We start from the raw sequence: 26317 nt of genomic DNA, 5'->3' as shown, positions 1-26317 counted from the left end.
GGTTACCTTCCAAGAAATCGCTTGAGTATAACTCGGTAACCAATATTATGTGAGGATGCAAACTCGAAAAGTCAATAGCCAATTATGGACTTGGAAACTAGAAATCTGTGCCAGATTGACCGGAGTGGTAAGTTTACTCGGCGTCGACGCCGCTGACGCGAAGATGAGCGGGACCAACATTCGGTACGTTCCGTACCACAATTACAAACCCGAGTAAGGACATGGGACATTATCTCAAACTTACGATTACCAAACAGTATATTGATGAATTATCATTGAGCCGCAATTGACATACGCATGTTGACGGCCCCTTGGAGAAGCCCGTCGTACGATCAGGATTCGTCGCCTCGTCCATCCTCTCCGTGTCTACCGTCTTAGGCCGTTTAAATCAACCTGTTCTGTATCTTAGGGAACTCGTAGAATATCGTATGAGACTTGAACGTCACAGCTTTTCGTGCTACCAGCAAAATCGACCGAAGCTATGGACAAGATTTCCCTTATCCCCATCGTCGGCGTGGCTCTATCGCTTGTCGTCGTCTTACAGCTCGGGCGAACATGGTGGCGATTGAGACACATACCAGGGCCTTTTCCGGCGAGCATAACCAACTTTCAGCGCGTAGGCTGGGTTAAGACCAAGAGGGCACATCTTATACTACAAGATATGCACAAGAAGTATGGAGAGGTCGTGCGTATTGGTCCGAACATGGTGTCTTTTAGTAACCCTGAAGTCATTCCGAACGTTTATCCAGCCCGAAGTGGCTTCCCAAAGGTATTACTCACTGCCATACCTACCTACCTAACCATATTAAATCCACATGTAAAGACCAGAGCTAACGTGTGTTAAGGGAGACTTCTATGTGACCCTTCGACCTTACACAAGAGGCGGCGGCGCCTTGCATGCCGTTTTCAACACTACGGAAGAAGATCTACACAAGCAGATCAAAAGCCCCATCGCGCCAATGTTTACCCCCGCAAAAACACCTTCTTTCGAGGGACTTGTTGACGAAGTTCTGGTGTGCATCCACGAGAAGCTCGATGAGAACTTTATCGATAATGAGGAAATCTTTAACCTAGGCCAATGGCTTCAGTACTTCGCGTTCGATGTAATGGGTACCATGACCTTTTCGAAAAGATACGGGTTCCTAGACACCGGGAAAGACGTCGGGCGGATGCTTGGCACGATCGTGGACTTCATGAGGGATGCCGCACCTGTGAGATATTCCTTTCCTGTCTACCGGTCAATATGTGTCTGATGGTCATCTAATTTAATATAGATGACTCAAATCCCCTGGCTCGACTGGGCGCTGCGCAAGAACCGAATCGGAGATTCAATCCAGCGTCTGTTCGGGAAAACAGCATCCCTTGGAATCCTCGGATTCGTGGGCAAAGCTATCAAAGAAAGGCAGGAACTCTTATCCAAAGGAGACTTCAAAGTCAGCGATGAAAGTAGCGGCAGAAAGGACTTCCTCACCCGGTTCATCGAACTTCAGAAGGAGAATGCTTCAGTACCAGCTTGGTAAGATCCCTTCCCAAATGTACCACCCTCAGTGATCTATACAGGGGGGTTTAACTTGATACTAACACAAAATCTAATAGGGCCCCTACAGCATGGACTTTTTCCAACGTCATCGCAGGTTCGGATTCCGTAGGTAGCCTCATGCGCACGACCATGTTCAATCTATTGGTATACCCGCACACACTAGAAAAACTATACGACGAGCTTCGCACTGCAGGTGTATCGCATCCCTATCCCAAATGGAGCGAGATTCGCAACCTGCCGTATCTAGATGCCTGTGTTCAAGAAGGAGCTCGCATGCATCCGCCCTTCGCGCTACCCTTCGAGCGTGTTGTACCCGCGGGCGGCATCACCATCCTTGGTCACTATCTGCCCGGCGGGACCGTGGTAGGTGGTAGTCCTTATGTCGTCAACCGCCACAAGGAGACGTTCGGACGAGATGCCGAATTCTGGAGGCCGGAGAGGTGGCTCGAGAAGGATGAAAAGCATAAGCAGAAACTCGAGCAGGGTGTGCTGACTGTGAGTTTTCGACCCCCGCAAATCTTGATCTACAGTAAACTAACACGCAAACCTCAAGTTTGGTGCCGGAAGACGTGTCTGTCTAGGCAAGCACGTGGGTATTCTAGAGATTAAGAAGTTGATCTCGTTTCTTGTTCTGAATTATGATGTGAGTGCGCGACGAGCATATGCTTACCCCTACCGTTGAAAATGCGCTCTGGACTGACAGATTGGTAGATCCGTGTTGTGAACCCTGAAAAATTTGAGCTTGAAAACTCATGGTTCTTTTTCCAGAGGGGGCTTTACGCTACAATTCGGAAGCGGTCTGAACCGGTACCGACGGAAAAGCAACAAGAATAAGTCGATTAGGCGAATTTTCTTAGGAGTGAAAAAATTAGATGGTCAGATTGTCTTAGACTGGGGTAATCACTGGAATAAATGACCTTTGAAGTAAATAACATATGGCCAGCTAAATCTCAATTGACGATTATAAACCTTGAACACGTAAAATACTGCGAAATGGAAATGAATTGAAGAACAAAAATAATAGAAAACATATTAGAGGGACTTGGGAGAAAGGAAAGTCCCGTCGGATCTCGTTCCCATCGGACCACCGAAGTTATCTGCTTGCGCCTATCAATACCGAAGTCATAGCCAAACATCAATCCCATAGGTCTTCAAACGCGACTAGATTCATGGGTAAAATCTTGCTCATCATTAAAAACGGCTGCTGAGGCACCCTTCTCCTCGACTCAACGCGAAATTCTCGTGAGAAAACCAGAATCTTTGGAATTTTTGGTGGCTCAAGAGAACTACCTAGGTACCTATGTGCCCCATTACTTTTGGAGACAGTGGCGTTAAGCCAGAATGACCACTTACACCACTCCACTCAGATATGAGACAGTACACGTCACTTTGCGGCATGCGACATAGGTAGGATAGGTATCTACCTCACCATCATGGCTCACCCTGCTTCAAAATCATGAAGTTTACCTATTCATAACCTTATTTCTGTTTAAAATTACATCAGGCTGTAATAGTGCTTCTTTGTCTCTGAAATAGAAAAAGAGCTGTCCTACTTTGCGTAGGTACCTTAGGTAGCCAATGCTTTGACGTTACTGTCATAAGGCAAAACATATCTGAACTTCATGCGGATCATTAAAGTATTATCCTGGAGGTAGGCATAGGATTGAAGAAGCACAATATATTTAGGTATATAATAGCCCTTAAGATTCAATGCAGCTAAGATCGAACTACACAAAGCAATCTTTCCTATTAAGGCAAAATCAAACTAATAACAATACTTTTGAGATCACGATTACTTATTTCCAACCTCTTAATATGAACAGGGACGTAGAGGATAGTGACGTATTGGCTCGATATTCCGATGACAAATTGAACTTTCTCGAATGGCGTGTTAAACAGCTCAAGGCAATAAGAACAACAGATGACAAGGAGAGACTAATGAGCTTAAATCAGGCCCAGAAAAAGTTGGAAGAATTCATTTTAAGCATAACTCTCAGCATTAGGAATACCTGGACTTAAAGAATATCCATTCCAAGGCTCTGTCATCCACTTAGGTATTGTAGCTCAGCTCCACTCTACAGCGTATGAACCCCTATTCCCCCGCACCTGGAAATTAGGGCTTCTTGGTCAATGCGCGCCCTACTGGTCAGCTCTATGTCAGCTGAAGATTTGGACATTCCTGACATTCCTCTTCAATGCCTTCTCATCCGTATCAGTTATTCGCATTCGCCTACCAGGTCTGCAGGTCTTCTAGGATTTGTGGCTTTTTTCAAAGTCTCTTCACATCTCGATGACCTGATTCTCAATTGTTTCGTCACGATACTTCTCGATCTGGGGCTGGTACTTAATAGTATGTAGCACGTAGCGGAGATGAACTTCGGTCCTATAAGTCGGCTCCGAGGCGTCGATCCACGAAGCGTAGGTAGCATGTAAATATTTCAGTCAGTACTTTCAAATACATAGCGATATATTTTGAATAAATGCCAACTCTGCTATAATGACTCTTCTCTGCACACTTTCCATACAAATCAACACCCTTTTACCGCTTCTCCTGGGGATATTGCCTTGATGTGGAGAGAGATCAACACGGATTTAGGGCTGAAGGAGTACACGGCAGCTGCACGGGTACGCAAGCAAACCCCCAGCATTACTGCTTTTGGCAACTTCTACGATATTGCCGTCTTGGGCGATTGCCATCTTTGGCAATGGCGAATAATGTAAGCTATCATGCTATGTATGAAAGTATCATATATAAACCATTCATTTCATTCGAAAGTTGGTATCTTTTTGCATCATAACATTACAAAATCGCATCATCTTAAGACAAAACCCCATTCGCCGACCTTAATCTTACCCAAATACTTAAAATCAACCATCCAAGATGAAGGCGTCTATGTCTTTAGTTTCTATCCTTCTCTGCCTAGCAGGTGTTCAGGCTGGCTTAGTTGGTACGTCAGATTCTGTCAACCTTTAAAGTGCTCAACATGGTTATCTAATACAATTACCTACAGATCGCGATGCCACTCTGAACAACCTCGGCGCTCGCCAAGTAGGCGATTGCTCCCAGTGCTCTAACCCTGACTGTTGCACTCAATTCAGGTCCAGCGCGTAAGTCTGAATATTGAATGCCTCTTTTAGAGTGTTTATTGAACTAACCTGACCTATGTAATTAGTATTTGTAACCAGTGTTAAAGCAATCGTCAAATACTATAGGTACTGGATAGTTAACTGGGAGTTACGCATCAAGTACAAACCTTGAAGTCGATGGTTACTTGTAAAACAACTGTTCTATTTGTATGGTAAACATTAGTTTAGGAAAATAAAAGTTACTCGGCCCCTGATCACTACCTACCTAGGTATTCTTCATTTGCTGCCATGTTAGTAGGTAAAGAAGCTGACTCAAAGGGAAGCGACTTGAATTCAGATCGGTACTACTTATTCCAAGAAGTGACAAGAGGTACGTTGCTCAAATATGAATATGAAATATCCACGCTTGTCCCAAGTGAATTTGAGTGAGTTGCCGGTGGAACGATAGTCGACGTGGATTTATACAAGTCCCTCGGTGTCGTATTCAGGGACACATCTACGCAGTCATCAAATACGAACGAAACAGCATTTATGTATTATAATAGGCATACAGTAGGCTTAGACATTTGAGGTTTTTTTTGGGGTTTTTTTTTTGCCAGGCCGTTAGTCTTAGTACTCCGAGAATCTAGATTATCATCACAGTCAACCTACTTCTCCCTCAAGAAAACCTGACGTACCACTTAAACATCATCATCATAAAGCGGCCGGTTTTGATAAGCTTTTATTGGAACAAGGTAAATGGCCAACGTGATGGGTAAAACTTCGCCTCGGATGGAGAAGGCTCCTCAAACCGGTGCGAGCCCGGAGGTTCTGATCGTGCGGCGACAGATAGCTGAGATTGCAGCAAATCTTCCTAAGGAGACCCGAGAGGAGAAGAAAGCTCGAGTTAAGGCTGAGAAGAAGGAGAAGAAGGCGAAAGACCGAGAAGCCGAGTCGTCCAAGGAAGCTGAGGCTAGAGAACCCGAGGACAACAAGAAATAAAGTCGATCGAACACTCTCGATGGATACGATGGTGTATGGTGAAAATGGCTGCCTGCCTACCTAGTACCTACCTAGGTAAGTAGGTAGGCAGGCATTCTAAAGAGTTTAGAGTTTTCCTGCTATCTAGCACTATTCCATACCATCTGATTCACTCGACATGAACATAGGGGGGTGAGATACTTAGTAGTTATCGAGAACGCCAATACGAAATTTCATGCTTTGAATAAATGGAGTGAACATCGTGAGACTCCTGTTAGTACCTACCTAGATAATGGCAGCCCTGAGCGGGGTAGTAAAAGATCTTGTGTGATTCAAAGACATAGAGGGGGTTCTAATAATGATGTATCCACGCGAAATAGCTTATATACGCGATTCGTGGACTTTTTACATATTTGATTTAATGTAACATTAACATTTGATATATTTATTTTTTCTCTAGGTTTATTCGAAGCGAGCTATTTCCTATTTGCATAGAAAAGAGGCATTCAAGTATTTGAAGCTATTCAGACCCATATATTTGGTGCGGATACTAGTGGGTCTGATGGTTTACCCCTCATATTTACCTAAGTTTAGGCGGAGGCAAGAGGAAGGCAATGGAGACATCTACTTAAGTTTCGCGACTGCTTTAAAATGGCTACACGGTAAATAATACCTAATGTTTGACAAATTACTGGCATCCATGATACTAACATGTGAGCCGGCTTTAAGAATAAAGACCGGAGATAGAAACCACCACCCACGAAATCATGCCCCTTGAGGTTAATTCCGCAACACCAACATAGCTCCATTTCGAATATCACCCTAACACGAAATCCACGATCAACAACTTGTGGAGAGCGATCGGCCGCCTGCTCTGGCTGGGTAAGGGGACATCACATCGGTCAAAATCCCGCCTCCGGGACCGGAAATTTGACTACGCACATCCTCCGTCCACTTATTCCCGGGGAGCGGACGTCGCAACGCGCCCATCTGATATGTCGAGTGGTACGATCGACGATGTCCAAATATACCTGACCAACATTGGATCTCGCATGCCATCTCGCATAATTATTGGGGATGTCAGAACCAACAAGAAGTCTACCTAGACTACGCGACACTTAAGTAAGCGAACGACGACATGCCTTTTTGAAATATGAAGAAGATAGATTTGTCTACCTAGGAAGTGCCTAAGGATCATCTATCTAGAATGTAAAATATGGGGGTATTCGCAAAAATCCGTATTTGTATTTAAATGATTGTGTTCAAGTCACACATAAATCCCTCGCTTCCCATCCACCAACCAGCATGTATGTATGTATGTACCCAAGCCAACCCTTACATAACCAACATACACGCGTATCCTTTTTTCTCATTTCGTTTCTCATTCTCGACGAAGAAGCTCACGACGACTTGCGGAGGTGGCTCGGTTCCACCTCGTCGTCCTTGTGGTACAGAGGCTCGAGCACGGCGTCGCGCTGGAAAAAGACGTAGCGCTTGAACCACCATGGCAGGGCCTTGGTGAGCTGGTACGAGGCAAACTTGCGGTTAGGTACCGCGAACACATAGTCGAGTTCCTCGAGTGTGCGCTGCTTCGTCTCGGGCACCAGGAAGAAGATCATGATGAACGCTACCAAGTTGAAGCCGGCGTATAGACCGAAGGCACCGACAGTGTTTAATCTTTCCAGAATGAAAGGGAAGGTTATGCTGAGCACGGCAGCCCAGAACAGGCAAGTGGCGACAGCAAATCCCATACCGACCTCACGATGAGATAAGGGGTAGACTTCGGCACTGTAGGTGAAAGGCACAGGACCCTCACCGGGCGAGTAGAACGCGGCGAACAGGAAGATGAAGAGAGCGACAAGTGCGGTTTTGGTCATTCCATCTGGAATAAGAGTGCACAACCCGGCCGCGAGCAGGGTCCACATCATCTGGGGGAAGGTGAAAAGGAGCAGAGATCGTCGTCCGAACGTGTCGATAGTCCAGAAGGCGGGAAATGCGAAGAGCCAGTTGACGAGACCGAATCCGAATGAGCACAACATGGCTTGGAACTCGGTGTAGTGGGCGTTGACGAAGATAGTGGTCGAGTAGAAGGCGATGATGTTGATACCGCACATTTGTTGAGCAATCATGACGGTGAAAGCAGCGATATTGGCACGGCGCACACGGGGCACGGTAAATAGCTGGGTGAATCGGGTGATGTAGTTGTTCCTGCTCATGATCTGCTTCTCAATGCTCAGTTGAGCGTGGATATAGTAGATGTCTCGGGCCACTTGAATCTGGTCGTTACGTAGCAGAAGCATTGACCTCCAGGCATCTGCGTATCGGTTTTTCTTCATGTACCAACGAGGAGATTCGGGACATAGGTAGATCAAGCACAGGAGGGGTACGGCAGGGATGAAGGGGGCTCCCAGCATCAGCCTCCAGTTGAGCGGGTGGTAGAAGACAGCAAGATTAATGGCGGTTCCGAGGAAGATACCGAAGGCGGTCCACATCTGCCATGACATGACCAAAGCACCTCGGATCGAAGCTGGAGCGTTTTCGGCGGCGTAGATAGGCACTTCGAAATGTTAGCGAGTCGAATATCGAGGTGGCGAGAATAAGGGGCATACTAACCAGTAGAAGCTTTTACACCCATTCCGATACCCATTAGCAGACGGCATATCAATTGCTGCTCCCATGTATGACAGAAGGCAGAACCGATGACAGGCCAGAGACAAAAGTGAGCAGAGACGAAGATAACACCACGACGACCAATCCAGTTATTAATGGGATCTGAGAGCCAGCATCCGATAAATGCACTTCCAATATAAGGACCAGAGTTTACAAGACCGACCAGCTTTGTTAACAGTTAGTCAATCGCCTGATAACATTGTCCGAATTAAGCTTACAATTCTGTCTCTGACAGAGTTGGATCCGATGCCGTAGTATGCGGGGAAGAAGATGTTTGCACCATTACTTCCCGTCTGATCCCAACCCTGGACAGCAGCGCCGATGGAGCAGGTCGCAATAGTTAGGAATAGTCGTGCGGGCATACGCCACCGATGAAGGGTTTCGTCGCGGAGGACCGTCTTTTCGACTTCGTCGAGGGCCTCCTCGCCATCTATGTCCTCGAAATCGTTGGGGTTCTGGGCGACGAGTGCGCCCTTGCGCAGAATCGGGATGTGCTCAACCAAGTTCTTCTCTAGCGCGAAAGCCTCGACATCACGCATTAGCTTCTCGCGGGGAATTCCCTTGAGCGGGTTCTTAATCCTGCCGAGTGAGATTACACGTTAGTCACGGCTTCACCCGCCCCGTGGCGTCGAATAAGCTGACAAAGCTCTCCTAAGCTACGGAGCTTCTAGGCGCCATAGTAACGAAGCTGCTTACCTCGCTTCAAGGTTTTCATTCAGGTCGACATGTTCGGCAGTGTCGACACCGGTCTCCAAATACTGACCCTCGACGCCCTTAGGCTCGATGCTGTAGCTGGCGAGTTAGATACTTATGGTTTGATGAGTAAGCTCATGAGAAATTAAAACCCACGTGTCAGCCTGAGCTTTCTCAGACATTGTGATTTAGTCCGTGGGGTACCAGTCGGTAGGGTGAGTCGTGTGGAAGGGATTAAAAAGGAAACTTAGATTCACCGCCAACAAAGGTGTGAATGTGATCAGATCCAACCTCTACAGCTATAGGAAGCGACGACACCTTGATACGAAGAGGATGGGGAAGGGAAATAAGAGTCGAGACCGGATGAAGTGTCACAGAGGGCAGGGTCCGAGGTTTATATTACCCAACGAAGAGCGCCACCAAGCATGGCGCGCAGCGCTGCTCGTAAGCAGGACGAAGATCCCAATCCCAATCACAAAACTCAATCGACAGCTCGGGCGAGAAGACCCCAGACGGGTACAATACCCCATGGAACAAGGCTCCCCCACCATATGGTACGAATTAGTACATGCCGGGATCATCCATGGGGCCAAGGATGGCGACACGCGAAGGATGCCAGCCATGGCCTGCTTGGGCTTGCCATGACCCCGGCTGAGAGGACAGTGGAAGGATTCGGCGTGCCGGTAACTAAACGCGGTCTAATGGTCTCTCTCTCCCGAAAGCCAGTAGTCAAGAGCCTGGGCGATGGTAAGCGGTCGAACTAACCATGTCAAACTCCACCGTAGGCAGTTCTTGGCAAGTGAAATGATGGCGCGGATGCGTAGACGAAGACATACATACGTACATGGTATAGGGAAACAAGGATGTTGTGCGGACCGGAAACGGCTAGTAGCAGCGGGCTGGTTGGCAACGAATAGGTGGGCGAGGATGTGTGTGTCGAGATGACGGACAGGAATGGATGGATGAATGTTTGGCGATGGCATTTTTTTTCTTTCCTCTCTCGTGAGCAATCAATCATATGACGAAGCAAGGGTATTTGGTTGTCAAAGTAGGTACCTATCCAGGTATTTTTCTTGTTGCGTACGCGCCGGAAATTCGGCTTGGCCGAGGAAAATGCTATCCAAGGCATTCTAGAAGGCTTTGTCTACCTAGTAGGTACTCTGTCTCTGTCTGCCTCTAGTTCCGAAATCTTCGGCTTAGCTTCCGCCTTTGCTTTTTAATTACTTAGCTGCTTAAAGCCTTAGGTATTTTCTGGTAGGCTATGTCCGTCTTGAGAGAAGTGTGGTAGTACAAGATCCAAGTCGGCCAGCCTATTACAATCCATCTTACATGCCTGAGCTGAGTGTCTCATTGTAAGATAATACCGTTACTATGACTTGAGGCTCTGCATAATGAGATACAACGTACGACTCAGTATGTCGATAATTTTCATACTTAAGCTTATCTTAAGCGGTGAGTAGGTAGTTACCTAGGTAGGTCGGATAGGTAGTATTCTTCTAGCTGGTCTGGGCATCTGTGTACGCTGTAAGTCGACAGTCATCGTGTCGTACGTGTGTAGCAAAGTACGAAAGTACGAGAGATGGAAACACCAATGAGCCGACGAATCCCTAAGAGGGGTAGCACCGTACCTTACCTACGGGACGTCGAGAGGGGATATAAGCCCAAAAACAGGAGAATAGAAACTGTTAAACTGCTTCTGGTTAATAAAGAGAGAGTGTTTAGGAACTATGACGACAATGTCTTCATTCTCGTCCTTAAATCAGTGAGATTCCTGCGGGGAAAGCAGGCTTAGCTTCTTGGTAGTGAAAGGGCTTTATTCCGAATCTTACCTAGTTCAGTTGTTCGCTTACATTCTCGTCCTTAGCATGTGCTCTGTGCCGTTTTCCCCATCTTCTCCCCCATTTTCTCCTATCCTGACAGCCTGATTAATATTTTTCTGCGTGTTACTAAGCCTTATTTGTCCTAGTTCTAACGGCATAGACCTTGTCTCCAGGTTTGCCTCCCCGCCTCCACTAATTCTCTGCTAAATGAAGTTGGGGTTCGGTCTGTTGGTTTGGCAACGTAGGTAGATAGGTACTTTAGTAACGTACATGTAGCTTGTTGTGTTAGTCATTTTTTTATAAATATTTTATTCCGCTGCGTTGGTATAAAGTAGTGTTATGCTAAGCCAACATAAAAGTAATGAGTTGCCGTTAGATTGATTAAATACATATCTTCTAGTCACGTACGGTTTGTGCTCCTCAGCTCGGTGAAATGTGTGAAAGATCAGCGCATCTAAATGATTAGCAGGGAGTTTCCAAGCCTAACAAAGCCCAAGATTGGCTCCGCCATAAAAAAAGATCCTAAGCCATTTTAGAAGAAGCAACATCATTGGAGGACATAAGGAAATATCCCCACAAATTCTCCCACGTCCTTATTACTTGGTACCACCATCCCCTCTGCCCCTACACCCCAAAAGCCCCCAAAAAGTGCCTTGGGGTCCCCTCCTTTTCCACATTTTCCCAACTTTCCCACTAAATAAAGTCAAGCAACGTCAAGCAACGTCAAGAAAGTCTTGTCCTTGGTAATGAATTCGTCCACGTGACGGGTTTTGAAAGACTACAACTCTAAGACGACCGGCGCCGAAGTTTCAAGATACCATCACGGGATGTCATTTGACAAAGTATTCCTCGGTTAAAGGTTACCCGATTAGACTTATGAGAAAGGATTGTATGAAAAATCTTGCTCTTCGGTAAGCAAAAGATAGTAAATCATCCAATAACGAAGTTGCTATTCTTGACATAACCCTTGCAGAGCACGGTTCACCGTAATATCTATTGCAGTGTAAGAAACGACAAAAACTGATAGATCGTACGAGACGAATCAAATCCGTTCCCAGCCGTCGCCACATTGTTACCTATGCGAGTTAGTACGCGTCCTTTGGGTAGAATATGATACGTAACACTCGAAGACCACCTACGTACATCCACATGGATAGTAGATACCTAGTGCTGCACTTTCTCTGCTTTTATAGATATAATACAACAGCGCAACGAGCCTGCAAGATCAGATGCTACGCCGCTAGGACGAAGCAGGCAGGTTTAAGGAACCGTTTTCCCGTTATTCTCCGCCATGGTGCTTTCGTCCGAATCCGTACGAGTTGTTAGTGCTGTAAATCGTTTCCCCTCATGGATAGAAGGCCGAGTCAACATCTTTTTGTTCCTTCGTGCGGAGCAAATTGCTCTAGTACTATTCTGGGGGGTCTTCAATTTTATTCCCAGCTCAGATTCATCACTACGTAGGTACATACATACATACCCCTAGCTGTACTATATGTGCAGTGGTAAGGGAGATTCGTAGGATCTGGTATGTGGTATGCGATACGTAACTATCATCACATATGTGCTTACTCTAGCACTGTATCTGCGTTATCAGGCGGGTATTCATCAGATTTTTTTCAGAAGGATTGCGCATGCAGCGAGATAGAAAATCGACATGCGATACAACTCTACCAACGCGATATGGGGGGATAAGGCATGTTAGATGTTACTATCTCTTTTCGCGTAAGTGGCGGTAGATGCTGCGCGGGAATGGCGCTCAGCTAAGAACGCTTGTGCGGCAATGGGTATTTCGTCAAGCAGGGGTAAATCGTGATTGCTTGCGTCGACATTAGCTCTGGTATCCAAGACACCGATTAACGATACCGACATCGTGGTTAAGCAGCAACAAAAGTGCACTTCTAAGACGCCGATCTATAGATCTAGATCATATCTAAGTTCTGGTATGTTTCGGAAGTGATGATATTAGAACGAAGCGCAAATACGATATACGTATCTCTCTTAGTAGGTATTAGCTGACTTCAAAGTTGTTAGTCTAGACAGTCTGGAGTCTGGACTGGTCTATATTACGTCGTAATAGATTAATCTGCATCCAGGTACAAACCGCTCCTAAACTCTACTACCTAAAGGCGAATATACCTAACCAAACATGCATGTCAGATATATGAATCTATCACGAAGATTTCTCAAGTTGACATTATATCAAGATCTCGAAAGTCATCCATCAAGATCAAGACCACCAGTGATTCTCCTTCAAATTAAGGACTAATAGACGATGGAGACATGAAGATAAAATAAGCGGCACACGTGGTCGGTGGGCGAAAGCAGGCAAGTTTCAACGCTGCTACCCCCTACGTTGTATCCAATTTCCAATGCGAACCCAAAAACACAAACACCGAACAATGGCCTAGATTGTCGCAATTGAATTCGTCAAGAGCCAATCAAAATTGTCTCTCAATCTCCAGACGACCTGAGCCAATAGGCATTTCTTGTCTCACGATTTCACGTGTCGTCTCCATCAAAACAACAATCCAGGCCAGACCCAAACTCCAGATTCCGGGTCCAGTTTTCAGATGATCAGCAACAACTTCGCTTGAATTATTCTGGGGAAATCCGTTGTGGCGGCGCTGCAAATCCTGGGGAACAAAGATGTTTGTCGCCTCTTCGCTAATTACGATGGCCTCAATGGTATATTCGATATAGCCATGCCCTAGTTATTGATTCGCCTCAACTAATCACTAGCTTTCGGTCTAGGATCGGGCGCTTAGTATTCCTCGTCTCTTTCACCTCTCCCTTGCGTCACAGTCGCACAAATCTCGTCAATATATAGGGCTCGTATCACAACAAGGCGAACTCGGAGAATCGATTGGTGGATGATACGAGCTGAAAGTCTAGACTTCTGAACGCGCCAGACCCTCTGGAATGTGTCTAACGACGCCCAGTCTGCTGATTTGAATTTCTCGACGTATACGAAAATCCCAACGGTGCTATGATCAGAAAGCCACGACGTCGCTCCAAGTCATTAATTGTGTATCCGCAAACTAGAAAAAATGGCAGCGCAGGCGTGCGACACCGAAAGATCGGGGCCGCAGTGTACCTAGGAATGCGATGTACATTGAAGCCGGCGACATCCTCCCAGCAAGGGATAACACTCGTGACTATTGTGTTTGCCCGGCTGAGTGACGACGTACCGGGTTCAGGGCAATGCATTCGGCACCATTCCGCCATTCAGCCCAATGTTTCACCTCATATCGTTACAATTGCAATCATCCAAATCCCGACCACAAAACTGTGCCCAATGATTAAACATCATGTTCGTCTATATTGATGCGATCGTGTAATTAATTATGGAAATTTGTCAGTTTGGCTGATGGGCGTAGTCGAGAGTCGAAATTTTGTATGAAATTTTAGGTACAGGATCTTCTGTTGGATAACTCGGGGGTTTTATGAAAGAGGAATATTTGGGGTCACAAGAAACATGGCAGGTTAGCCCATAGGAGTTTTATATCTACTTATCCATACGTGGGGGTTCATCTCAGGGGATACCCATGCGGAGTGCATTTCCACCAGTGAAGCTTCGTCGTTTATCATCACGAGTGACCGCAGCTTCAGCCCCGGAGTCCCGGACCGAGGTATGACAGTATGGCGCCTTTCCTCATGAAGTCAGCGGCTTGTCGTGGCTGTAACTCCCGTAATTAGAAAAGCCATCGTGCCAAAATACGCCTCAAACACGCACCAAGCCAAATGTCAAACGTAAAAGTTGAGATTGTTTACCTACCTACAAATATCGAGGGATATCAAACTACTTGCTTGCCTGCGTTCCTCACATCTACTACACTTGGATTATTTCATTACTCTCCGTCCTTACCCGTCACAATATCCCTTATCCTCTCCATCCCGCCATCTTCATGAGTCGTAACCATCATCTTCTCCGTAGACGCTGCATCCTTACTCGAACGCTCAAACATACCCTCTTCATACTTGCGCAACATCCAAGCTAGCTTATCCGCCCCCTTCTCATTCCCATTAACATATCCCACGATCCCCTCCGCTAGCTCCAAGGCGTCCATCATCCCGACATTGACACCCGCACCCGCAAACGGTGTCATGAGATGCGCCGCATCGCCCAGCAGCGAGACCCCCGGACGGCTCTCCCATTTGTGACCAACCGGTAACATATATAGCGGACGCAAAATCGGCTGTTCCGTCATAGCCATGACCACATCAATAGGCTCTCTCGTCCAGCCGCCGAAGTGCGCGTCTAGGAATCGCCTTTTCATTTTCTCATCCGCCCAATCTACCTCCCCATCCTCTACTTCTTCGGTAAGCCTCAGCAAGGCTTTCGCGCTCGGCACCTCCCCACCTATTTCCTTATTCGTCTGAACAAACACGTACACCCGTGCACTTCCATCACTATGTCTCTGCAGCGCCATCGACCGGCCCTCGCTAGCGATCAGACACGTCCCCTTGCCAATAAACGCCGCGACATCAGGTCTCTTCTCAAGCCCCTGAGCCGAAATCCATACATCGAGTGACGTGATACCCGAGTACAGCGGCTTAACATCCGTAAGCAAATTCCGAACGCGGGACCATGCTCCATCCGCGCCGAGAACGAGATCATACGGCCCAGACTCGTCGTCGTCATTCCTACCACCAATAAAATCCAACATCCACCGCGAGGTCCCCGACACCGGGGTAACAGACGCAACGCCTTTACCCCAGCGAATACACCCCTCTGGCAGCGCCGCAATAAGCAAGTCCTTTAGATCCCGGCGATCGATCTCAGGACGTCCACGAGCCTCTCCCTCTCCCTCTCCCTCCCCCATCCCATCCCCTTCTTCACCATTCCCCTGCTCGTCATTCTCATCATGCACAACCCTCCCATCCCCATTAACAAGCCTCATAGCCTCACCCTCCTCACGAGCCAGCTTCCTAAACTGGACCATAAGTCCCGCAGCAATAAGCGCGCGCTGTCCCGCGTCGGCGTGGATATCGAGGGTGCCGCCCTGAGCGCGAACAGTGGCACTGGTCTCGCGCTCGAAGACGGTGGAGCTGATGTTGTTGTGGTGAAGGATGGCGGCGAGGGTGAGGCCTACAGGACCTGCGCCTATGATGGCGATTTTTAGAGTGGTGGTGGTTGCCATGATACCTAGAGAGAAGCGATGCTGTAGATAATGTCTAGGTAGATAGGTCAATAGGTAATAAGTAGGTGTGAATAGTAAAGTAAAGTAAGGTAAGGCGCTAGGTAATATCTAGAAACTAGAAGTTATGAGGTTGATGGGGAGATGCATCTCTGGTCTGGAAAGCAGGCAATCCACGACCTTTATATATCTATTCCGCCCCCAATGGGGAGTTTGTAGTAGGACTCTGCTTCGTGTCCGAATACCGATAAACGAGAACTACATCACTGTTCATGAGGTGAGTAGTCAAAATAATTACCTGGCAGCCTGAGGAGCCTTGTGCGCCGGCTTTCGAACCAGTCAGCCACCCCATAAGCTAAGCCTGTAGGCTCGATTTCTGATTCGATACAATATCGGCCCGTAGGAGACCATTGCCTCACTTGCGCTGGCGTCCGTCGTAGCAACGCAACTCTCACCGGAGACTGGTGGCATGGGAATACTACCTCGATCTTGCTAATTGTCAAATACGGAGCCGTAGCTATGAATTGTTGAACAGGAATAGGAAGAATCGGGCGCAAAAGTGGTTATCAATATCAACTGGGTTATCGATAGGAAGATAGGCTGCAGATAAGACTCTCGGTTCCGGACCCTTTGCCGGCTGCGGGTTCTCGGGACCGAGATTGACGAGCCGTACTTCCCATCCGGAATCCAAAGGGTTGCCACTTCCATATTAACACATATTTGAATTGATTGGAGCTCTACAATTGGAATATCGGTTTACACAGGGTAGAGAATACCATAGACATTTTAAAATAGGCGTATTTACTTCCATGCTCGTCTCAATCTTAAATTACTAGAACCATCCACCCAAAAATAGTCGTTAGCCTACACTTTGCATAGAGAAATAAGACACAGTTTGATAAGAGAACAGAAAGGATTTTCTATTCATAAGACTTCTAGCCGCCTCAATAATGTGCCTGCAAAGAAGAACTGAGCATGTCTGTAGCTTGCTGCAACACCGCGAAGAAACAGGGAGCAAATAAACGTTGCACAATTGCACTGCTTTATCAAAACCACCCCCCTCCAATACTAATCACACTTGGTATCTTCATGACTCCTGCAAAAGTATGTTCATCGCCTATACGCCGCCATCGTTCGCATCATGGGCTTCTTTAGTTGGTTTGTTGCTTTATATGGGGTTTGTGTTATTAATTAATTTCTGAGGCATGCAATCCTTAGCACAGGTATGTAAGCCGGACGCCGCCTTCTATCGGATTGTTTGTCCGAACCATGATCGCAATTTAATACAGGACTCGAGACGGCCGATGAGCTGAAGTATGCAGTTTGATGTGGCCCTGCACCGAATGCAACTTTATGCGGCGAAGGGGTTTGCAGGGACCTCAACTTCGTTCGGGTAACAGGAACAGAATACACGTACGAGGATAGAGGTGAATAGAGTGCCAGGTGAACTTGGTACCCACACATATAACCACCAAGCATAGGTAGGTAAATTGGTATGGTCCGAACAGTGTAATATGTTCTATCTCCAAGACACAGCGGTTTTAAGCGGCACTTCTGCAAGCCTAGAGTGTTGAGCATGTGGAATAAACGGGGTATACTTTCGGTTCATCCGAAGATGATGAGGGGCAGCAAATCATAACCTATGATTGCCTACCTTCATCCTCCTCCTCAGCATGTCCTTGCATAGGAGCCGTACTGGGTCCCGAATTTTCCTGGTGCGTGAAAAGGCCTTGACCGGCCGTGCTCGGACCTGGTGTGCTCTCCTCAGCAACTTCCGCATTGTTGTTACTTCGATTTCGGTTCGCGTGATGAGCCTCTCCAGCAGCAGACGCATCTAAGTGCGACGGAAACGGAGGGAGTGTGCGTGCTAGTTGAAAGGGCATGCTAGGATGATGCGGCGGAGGCGGCGGCGGTGGAGGGATTACAGTATTGACTCCGTTCGTGGTAGGGTTCTCGGTTTCGAGAGCGATCTCACTACCGTCACCCATATCATCATCCTCAACCCCATCGGCATCGTCAAATCCATCCATGTCGGGTGCTGGTGCAGTAGGAACTCCTACAGCCTGGCCCTGACCTCCGTCTTGGTTAATTTGGACCGACCTTCGGTGGGCGAAGAGACTCGGCTGGTGTAGATGGTACTCGGCAAAATCGGGGTGGGTGTTGAGGAAGTTCCGAAGACCTGTGACACCCTGACCAGAGAAGACACAGAATACGGCACGCTGGTGCTCGGTGAAATCTAATAGATTTTTAGTATTTTAAGGCAAACAAACGGAGGCAGTTATAATATTTACCTGGAGGGGCTTCACGACAGAAACCCTCTAAGTCATCGCGGAGGAACGCGGGTACACCAGTTAAGCTCAGGTGTGTAAGTTTCGGGCAGCAATTAAGCAATTTGATGATACTCTGTAGACATGTTAGCATTCCCTTCCCTTCTTGCCAGGTTCCCCGGAGTAAACTAGATCATACCGGGAGAGTCAAGTTGGTACAGTAGCTAAGATGAACTCGCTCCAAGCTACCTGTGTGATACTCGTGTCTTCGAGCAGTGGTACCAGTCGTGTTACGCCTGGATTGGGATGGGCGGTTCGCACCAGCTAGCGCATACATGCTCTCGTCCGTGATGCTACTACACTTCACCAGCCCAATTCGTTTTAGTTTCGGGAGCCTTGCTAATTGTATAACGGACTCGTCCGTAAGGTGTATGCAACAGCCGAGGTCGACATAACGAATACGATTGCAGGACTGCACCAAGCGTTTGACCGCATCATCTGTGATATGTCTGCAATGGCCTAGATGGATAAAATGTAAATTCTTGCCCAGGCGAGATATGGCATAGACAGCAGCATCAGTGATGTTGCTGCACTTGGCCAGGATCAAGTTCCTTAATCGTGGGGCCACGTCGATGATGCGCTCAACGGCGCGATCTGTGAGTCGGGTACAGGAGGTAAGGTCAAGGATTCGGAGGTGTTCATAGATTCGATTGGAAGGTAGTGATAGGAATGCGCCATCGTCAATGAGGTCGCAGTTTACAAGCCGAAATTCTCGGAGCGAGTGGCCTTTGGATAGAAGGGCGGTGACGGGCTCGTTGGCGATGTTCACACATTGGTGGAGGTCGATCTCGAGAATGTTAGGACAGTTATTAGCAAAAGCGATGACGGCGGCATCATTCAGTTGATCGCAATCGTTTAGTTTGAGCTGTTCACCAGAAATTAGCGACTAAGATTAGCATGTGATCTCTTCAGTGGAGTTGCTAAAGTAAATAAAAGGGATGAAGGCGTGTGGTATGTATTGGAGAAAAGAGAAAAAGGTGACCTACTCGCTTGATGTATCGGCAACTCTCAGCAAGTTGGATCAGACTCTCGTTAGAGATCTGCTTACAATTCGACACGTTAAGACCCTGGAGCCTGTGACAACTCTCAGCAATGGCGATGATGGACTTCTCGGTAACGTTGACATCGCCGGAGATGTCTAGCGCCAACAAATGTTTGTTGCTCCTGACAAGGGGTATCAGCCCCAAATCAGTTAAGCCCTGACAATTGGTCAATGTAAGGCGCTCGACGCGGGTGCAGACGGCAAGCGGCATGACGCTGCCATCATTGACCTTGTCAGCTAAGGTGGCCAAGTTAAGGCGTTTAACAAAGTCGGTGTATGTAAAATAAGGTCTCTCCATTCCTAAGGTAGCGCAGATGGACTTGTGTTTCTGCCATGAGGTGCAGGTGGGACGATGCCAAAGGATCTCGACGACGTTGCGGGCCCATCTCTTACAAGTCAACATGCAATTCAAAAGCTCGCTCGGGCTATTGATTCGAGAAAATATGCTAATGAGGATCTCGCTGGGAAGAGCAGCAACAGTTGGGAGACATTCTTGGTCGGTCACTTGCATATCTTGCAAGTTGGGTACCACTCCTAAAGAAGATTGCGAATCATTTGCTACATGAAAGAAATCAGATTCTTCATTGTCCGCAGGAACCGGAGAGTTCGTCGAAGAAGACGATCGCGAATCCCTCGCATCGTCCGCCTGGTTCGTCGTGTTCATATTGGAGCCCAAAGGAGCGCTGGCGGCTGTAGCGGTGGCAGTGGTAGAATTAGCAGCAGCGGCGGCGGCAGCGGCAGCAGAATTACGAGCAGCTATGACATCGAGAGAAGGAGCCGGAGGCCGCATTTTTCCAATTCCGGTTGGTTGTTAGGTCTTTATATCAATACGTTGATATCTCGGATTTCTTTTCTTTTCTTTTTTTTTAGGTAGGTCTCGAATATTTTGGGCGTCTATAGCGACTAGGTAGAATGTCGGCGGGGACGATGGATGACGATGTCGAGTTCGAAGGATTCAACAAGGTGGATCGAGGGGTAGCGGTAAAGTTGTAGTGGTTGTAGTGGTTGTGTGGTGGGAATGAGAGTGGTATGGAATGGTAGCGATAATAGTAGCGGCAGTAGTAATAGTGATTTGCTATACCATCCAATTGTTTTCCTCTTCAATCTTCAACCCTCGCCTTTCAAAATCCTCGATCCTCAAATTAGTCGGGGAAATAAAGAATGGGAAATCTTCAATAAAACGAGCGCAGTGACCGGCTGTCGCTTTCCCTTTCCCCTTCACATTCGCTCGAAAATATTGTGGATGTAACTCGCAGGATGAAGAAGGAGAAGACAAAAAGAAGAAATTGGGGACGACGATGGATGCGAAGATGGGGTTGATTTTGTGATGATTGTTGGGAAGGAGAAGACCTCCAGCCCTGGTTGTAACTACGGTGCTATGGTGCTGTGGTGCTATGGCAGCAGCCAAGGGAAGACTGATTTGGAACCCTACTAGGTAGTGGTGTGGATGTACTACCTACCTGCGTAGCCAAATGATGATGACTTGTGTGAAAAGTATCTTGTACTTCCGAATTTGTCGGCGTTAGGTATGCATATTGCGGGCAGGTGACGACCGTGATGCAGCTGCCCAGGTCTTGTGTTTTGGGCGGCTTGGACCGGCGCGGTTAGGAAAGAACCATGTACTAAGATACCGGATTAGTGCATGCTGACACAGATTGCCGCGGGGTAAGCGCGCTTCTCACACTCTATTAATCTTGATAACGGATTATGGTGCTTTAAAAGATATGGGGTATGCATCAAATCGGGCTATTAGGTCGGACCACCTCGTAATTAAGCTCAGACCACTTTCGCCATTAATTTTAAAACCACTTTTTAGTTTATGAACTAAAACCCCCGTAATTTATAAAATTAATTATAAAACGTATTTAAAATTAAATATAAATTATATTTAATTTAATTTTTAATTAAGTTTTAAAATTTATTTAAAATTAAATATAAATTATATTAAATTTAATTTTAAAATCGTTTAATTATTTTTCGCTATTTATTTAAAATTAAATATAAATTATACTTAATTTAGTTTTAAAAATATTAAAAAATATTTACCTTTTAATAATTAAATTTATGTTTATTAAAAACGTTAATTTTTTATAATTATTTTAAAATTAAATAAAAATAAATATTTAAATTTTATATTTACGTTTTAATAATATAAAAATAAGTTTATTATAATTATTAAAAAAAATAATAAACGTTATAATTATAAAATGTTTAATTTTTATATAATTTTAAATTAATTTTAAAATGAAAATTTATTATTTTTACGAACTCGTTTTTTTTTACTTTTATTTTTTTTTTAAAACTTTTATTTAAAACGTTAATAAAAATATTTAATTAAAAATAACTTAATAATATTCGTATTAAAATAATAATATTAATTTATAATATATTAATTTTTTAATTAATAATAATTAAATTTAAAAATAAATTTTTACTTATATTCGATTTTTTTTACGAAAACGTAAAACTTTTAAATTTATAATTAAAAAATCCGATTAAAGTTAAAAATATATATTTTTCGGTTAAAAATTATTAATAAAAAAATAAATATTTTTTTATAAAAAAATACTTTATTATTTAACGTTTAAAAAAAGAAAAAAAGTTTAAAACTTATATTTTAATAAACCGTTTTTCGATTTATTTTATTTAAAGTTTTTTTTTAATTCGTTTTTTTTTAATTTTTTATTTAATTTATTAATAATAAGTTTTAATAATTAACATTTAATTAATTTCGATAAATAAATAATTTTATTTAATATTAATTAAAAGGAAAAAAAAAGTTTTTAATTTAATTTAAATACGTTATAATATAAATTAAAATTAATATATTATTTCCGATATTTAATAATAATAATAAAATTAAAGTTAAAAAAAAATTAATAAATAAAAAAATTTTAAATTAAATTTAAATTAATATCGTTCGTAAAAACTTTTTATTTTATCGCGGCGGATTAAATATCCCCGATTATTAAAAAGTAATTTTAAAAAATTCATTATTAAAATAATTTAAAACCGATTTAAATTTAATTTAACGTAAAAATATAATATTATTAAATTATTTTTAAATCGTATTAATTAAAGTTATAAAATTTATTACATTTAAATAACTCGTATTTATTAATTATTTAATAAAATTAACATATTAAATAAAAAAAAAAAAAAAATAAAAAAAATAAAACGTTATTTATAATAAAAAAACGATTTATTTAAAAATTATAATATATAATAAATTAAGGCGTAACATATAAATCGTAAGAAAAATTAACCGAAATAATCGCGAAATTTATCGTTATATTAATTATAAAAATTAATTATAAATTAATTTTAATATAATTATTAAAATATTTACGTTATAAATTTATATTTTTAAATAAATTAAATAAAAAAGAAAAATAACGGGTTATTAATTCACAATTAATTTAATTCGAATTTACTTTAAAATAATTATACCCGGGTTTTTAATAAAATCGAAACCGTCGTTATTTTTCGTTTATAATAAACCGGTGTATAATTTTAAAAATATTAATATATTTTTAAAAAAAAAAGCTCGGAATATTTCGAAATATTTACGTATTAATTATAATTATTTTTATACGATTAATTAACTTATAACTTTAATGCGGAATAATTAAAGAAATATATTTTTAATTTAATATTGAAATTATTTTATAATATATTTATTTTAATTATTATATACGATATATAAATGCCGTTAAAATTAAATTAAATTAACATGGGAAATTTTATAAAATAACTTATCGAAATAAACCGTATTAACATTTTAAAACGTTTAATTATATACGAAATTAAAATTAATAATAACGAAATAATTAAATAAAATAATTAATTTAAATTTTAATTTATAAATAAAATTATATATATATATAATATTATTCGAATCGTTAATTATAAATAATATAATATAATTTTTAAATTAATATTAACATTTTATATTTTAAAAAAATAAATAAAAAATACTTATTATAATTTAATAATTAAAATTAATATTATTTAAATTTAATTAAAAATCGGTTTTTAATTAATTATAATAAAATATATTAAAAAAACGAAACTTTAAATTAATTTTTATAAAAAAGTTTATATAAAATTAACATAAATTATAATTATTATATTAAAATTAAAACGTATTTATAATATAAAATTAAACTTTATTAATAATAAAAAGTAAAATAACATATAAAACGTTATTTAAATAAAAATTAATATTTTAATATAATTTAAATTTTAATTTTATTTAAATATAAAACGATAAATTTACCGGTATTTAAATTATTATAAAAAGTTATAATAATAAAAATAAAAATAATTATTTTAATTTAAATATATATAACATTTAAATTTTAAAATATTTAAAAAAAATAAAAAATAATTTTTAAATTATACTTAAATTATATTTAAATTACATTTAAATTATATTTAAATTATCTTTAAATTATACTCGAATTAATTATTAAATTAACATTATTTTAAACCGAAATCTTTCGAATTTTTTATATAAATAAATTATAAAATTAATATTTTTTATATATAAAATAAAATTATTTTATTTATTTTAAAAAATAATAAAAAAATATATAAAAACGAGTAAATAAATTTATATATATAAAAATAAAAAAATAAAAGGAAATTCATTTTTAATTAATAAAAAATAAGTAAATTTATATAAAAAATAATACGTTATAAACGTTATAAATATAAAAACTTTTTAACGCGTTAAATAATACGCGAAAATTACGCGAAAGTTATAAAAAAAATACGAAAAAATTATAATAATTAATTAAAATTATATTTAAATTATACCGGGATTATATTAAGTTTAATTTATTATTTTTCGTTTATTAACTTTTTAAGTAATATTTACTTTTTATTTTTTAATTTACGAGCTTTCGTTTCTCGTTTTCGTTTTTCGGTTACTTTTTAACGTAATTTTTTTATTTATCGCTTTTTTTCCGTAAGTTAAATATTAAATATACCATTATTAATTATAAAGATTTTTAAATAGCTTTTTTTACGTAAATTTAAATATGGTTTAATTTTAAAGTATATTAAATTTATTATTTTTTTAATATCGTTTTTTATAAATTATTAAAAACTTAACGAAAATAAATTAAAGTTAATATTTTACGAAAATAATTATAATTCGGACTTATAATTATTTTTTTAAATATTTCCGTTAATATAACGTGGATATTCCGATAATTTAAATTTAAATAAAGTTATAAATTTAAACTATTCCCGGTTTTAATTCGAAATTAAAATAACTTATTATTATAATTAACCGGGGCTAAATAACCCGTTAAATTTCATTTATTATTTAAAAAGTTTATTTAATTTTTTATTAATATATATAATAATTTTATTATTATTTTTAATGTTAATATTATTAATTAATTTTAATAATTTATTAAATTATTACATTAATATCGAACTTTTATTAAATTAATTTAAAACGATATTAATATTATTAAATAAATTCGAAAAATTAAATAAAAATAATGAATTATTTTTTTTTTTCGTTATTTACCCGCGATAATTTAAATTTATTAAAATATTAAATTAAAATTTATAAAGTATTATTTTAATTTAATTACGATATATTTATAAAATTATTTTAATTTATTTTAATTTTTTATTTTTCGTATAAAATATACTTTAATAAATGTATTTTTTTATTTATGAAAAATTTTATATTAATTATATAAATTATACCGTTTTTTATAACCGTCGATAAATTTATGAAAATTAAATGAAATTTACGTTAATATTATTTCGAAATTTTTTTATCGTAATATTTATAATTTCACGGTTATTAATAATGTAATCGTTTTACCGGTATAATTATTTATTATAAAATATTCGTTTTTATTAATTTTAATATGCTTAATTACATTATATTAATTTACGGGGTTAATTTTAAAATAAACTTAATAAAACCCTTTTTAAAATTAATTTAATAATTTATTTTTTTATTATTTAATAATTTTTATTTTACACGAATTTCGTTAACATTTAAATTAATATTAAAATAATTATTAAATTATATATTTACGTGAATAAATCTTAATCGCCGTATCGATTATTTCCGTTAAATAAACTTATAAAAATAACTTAAATATTTAATTTATAAAAAAACTTAAATCGTAATTAAAAAACTTACTTTTAAACCCACGTAATAAATAAACTTTATAAAATATTATAATATATAATAAATGTTTTTATTATAATTTCGAATAATTTAAATTTATAATAAATTAATATACACTTAAAATATTATATAATATTATATTATATTCGCATTTTTTAAATAACGGTTAAATTTATATGTTTATTTTTTATATATATTTAAAGTAATAATAAAAATTAATATATTAATATAATTTTAATACGGGTTTTAAATATATTTAAAACGTATTAAAATATTTAATATTATTTTAAGTTAATAAAATATACGGTTAAATAACTTATAATATATTTTCGTCGTTTTTTAATTAAAAAATACATAAATAAATGTTTAAATTTCTTTAAATAATTAATATTATTTTTCATTATTAATCGGTTTAATTATAATTATACTTCGTATAATATTATTTATTTCGATAATTAAGTATAAATTAACTTTTTTATAAATTATTTTAAATAATAAATTCATTTAAATATAAACGTAATTTTTAAACACTTTCGTTTATTTTTTCGTTATATAAATAATAAAATACCGGTTAATATTTTTATACATTTTTAAATAATAAATTTTTCGAATTTAACGTTCGTTTTCGGGCCGGGTTTAATTTAATTCGAATTTACGTTAAACGTTAATAAAATTAATCTTTACCGGATATCGTAAAAGTTTTTCTTTATAAAAAATAACATTTATCGCGCATTTTATATTAAATATTTAATAAATACTTAAAAATTTATTCACTTTAAACTTTCGATATAATTAATTATAATTTAAATTTATTTAAAAACGAATTAAAATTAATTTTAACATATAAATTTCATTTAATTTACGTAAAAATTTA

General features: G+C 40.1%; 5 protein-coding genes across 5 annotated transcripts; 2 read left to right on the top strand and 3 right to left on the bottom strand.

Annotated features, from left to right (window-relative positions):
* Positions 1 to 349: 349 nt before the first annotated feature.
* On the top strand, positions 350 to 2500 carry GGS22DRAFT_19027 (putative benzoate 4-monooxygenase cytochrome P450). The gene is made up of 6 exons (XM_047964956.1): positions 350 to 769; positions 846 to 1211; positions 1275 to 1516; positions 1597 to 2035; positions 2094 to 2183; positions 2252 to 2500. Exons 1-6 carry the CDS (start codon positions 482 to 484, stop codon positions 2372 to 2374), a joined length of 1548 nt encoding a protein of 515 aa, XP_047817917.1. The 5' UTR covers positions 350 to 481; the 3' UTR covers positions 2375 to 2500.
* Positions 2501 to 4433: 1933 nt separating this feature from the next.
* GGS22DRAFT_189212 (uncharacterized protein) lies at positions 4434 to 5608 on the top strand (the record flags this gene model as incomplete). Its single annotated transcript, XM_047964812.1, has 3 exons — positions 4434 to 4488; positions 4552 to 4589; positions 5456 to 5608. 3 exons carry the CDS (start codon positions 4434 to 4436, stop codon positions 5606 to 5608), a joined length of 246 nt encoding a protein of 81 aa, XP_047817916.1.
* Positions 5609 to 6715: 1107 nt separating this feature from the next.
* Positions 6716 to 8842, bottom strand: GGS22DRAFT_18981 (uncharacterized protein). Its single transcript, XM_047964906.1, has 3 exons — positions 8476 to 8842; positions 8201 to 8423; positions 6716 to 8144 (listed from the first exon to the last, which is right to left on the bottom strand). Exons 1-3 carry the CDS (start codon positions 8794 to 8796, stop codon positions 6988 to 6990), a joined length of 1701 nt encoding a protein of 566 aa, XP_047817915.1. The 5' UTR covers positions 8797 to 8842; the 3' UTR covers positions 6716 to 6987.
* A 5679-nt stretch (positions 8843 to 14521) lies between these two features.
* GGS22DRAFT_164823 (uncharacterized protein) lies at positions 14522 to 15580 on the bottom strand. The gene has a single exon (XM_047961593.1). The coding sequence runs from the start codon at positions 15435 to 15437 to the stop codon at positions 14619 to 14621; it is 819 nt and encodes a 272-aa protein (XP_047817914.1). The 5' UTR covers positions 15438 to 15580; the 3' UTR covers positions 14522 to 14618.
* Positions 15581 to 17305: 1725 nt separating this feature from the next.
* Positions 17306 to 20209, bottom strand: GGS22DRAFT_18930 (RNI-like protein). Its single transcript, XM_047964831.1, has 4 exons — positions 19222 to 20209; positions 18375 to 19100; positions 18200 to 18311; positions 17306 to 18144 (listed from the first exon to the last, which is right to left on the bottom strand). The coding sequence occupies exons 1-4, from the start codon at positions 20065 to 20067 to the stop codon at positions 17549 to 17551; spliced, it is 2280 nt and encodes a 759-aa protein (XP_047817913.1). The 5' UTR covers positions 20068 to 20209; the 3' UTR covers positions 17306 to 17548.
* Positions 20210 to 26317: the final 6108 nt, after the last annotated feature.

This window comes from Annulohypoxylon maeteangense (assembly GCF_022496945.1).
Source record: "Annulohypoxylon maeteangense strain CBS 123835 unplaced genomic scaffold GGS22scaffold_10, whole genome shotgun sequence".
NCBI classification, from domain to species: domain Eukaryota; kingdom Fungi; phylum Ascomycota; class Sordariomycetes; order Xylariales; family Hypoxylaceae; genus Annulohypoxylon; species Annulohypoxylon maeteangense.
This window is presented reverse-complemented; position numbering and strand designations above follow the sequence as displayed.

Bases quoted from the DNA above. Each gene is read 5' to 3' on its own strand.
- GGS22DRAFT_19027 (XM_047964956.1), top strand. From the start codon at position 482: ATGGACAAGATTTCCCTTATCCCCATCGTCGGCGTGGCTCTATCGCTT. The intron at 1,212-1,274 runs GTGAGATATTCC...AATTTAATATAG, and splicing joins TCATGAGGGATGCCGCACCT to ATGACTCAAATCCCCTGGCT. The intron at 2,036-2,093 runs GTGAGTTTTCGA...GCAAACCTCAAG, and splicing joins TCGAGCAGGGTGTGCTGACT to TTTGGTGCCGGAAGACGTGT.
- GGS22DRAFT_18981 (XM_047964906.1), bottom strand. From the start codon at position 8,796: ATGCGTGATGTCGAGGCTTTCGCGCTAGAGAAGAACTTGGTTGAGCAC. The intron at 8,424-8,475 runs GTAAGCTTAATT...CTGTTAACAAAG, and splicing joins ACTCTGTCAGAGACAGAATT to CTGGTCGGTCTTGTAAACTC. The intron at 8,145-8,200 runs GTTAGTATGCCC...AACATTTCGAAG, and splicing joins GGGTGTAAAAGCTTCTACTG to TGCCTATCTACGCCGCCGAA.
- GGS22DRAFT_164823 (XM_047961593.1), bottom strand. From the start codon at position 15,437: ATGTTGGATTTTATTGGTGGTAGGAATGACGACGACGAGTCTGGGCCG.
- GGS22DRAFT_18930 (XM_047964831.1), bottom strand. From the start codon at position 20,067: ATGCGGCCTCCGGCTCCTTCTCTCGATGTCATAGCTGCTCGTAATTCT. The intron at 18,312-18,374 runs GTATGATCTAGT...ACATGTCTACAG, and splicing joins GTACCAACTTGACTCTCCCG to AGTATCATCAAATTGCTTAA. The intron at 18,145-18,199 runs GTAAATATTATA...AAAATCTATTAG, and splicing joins CTGTCGTGAAGCCCCTCCAG to ATTTCACCGAGCACCAGCGT.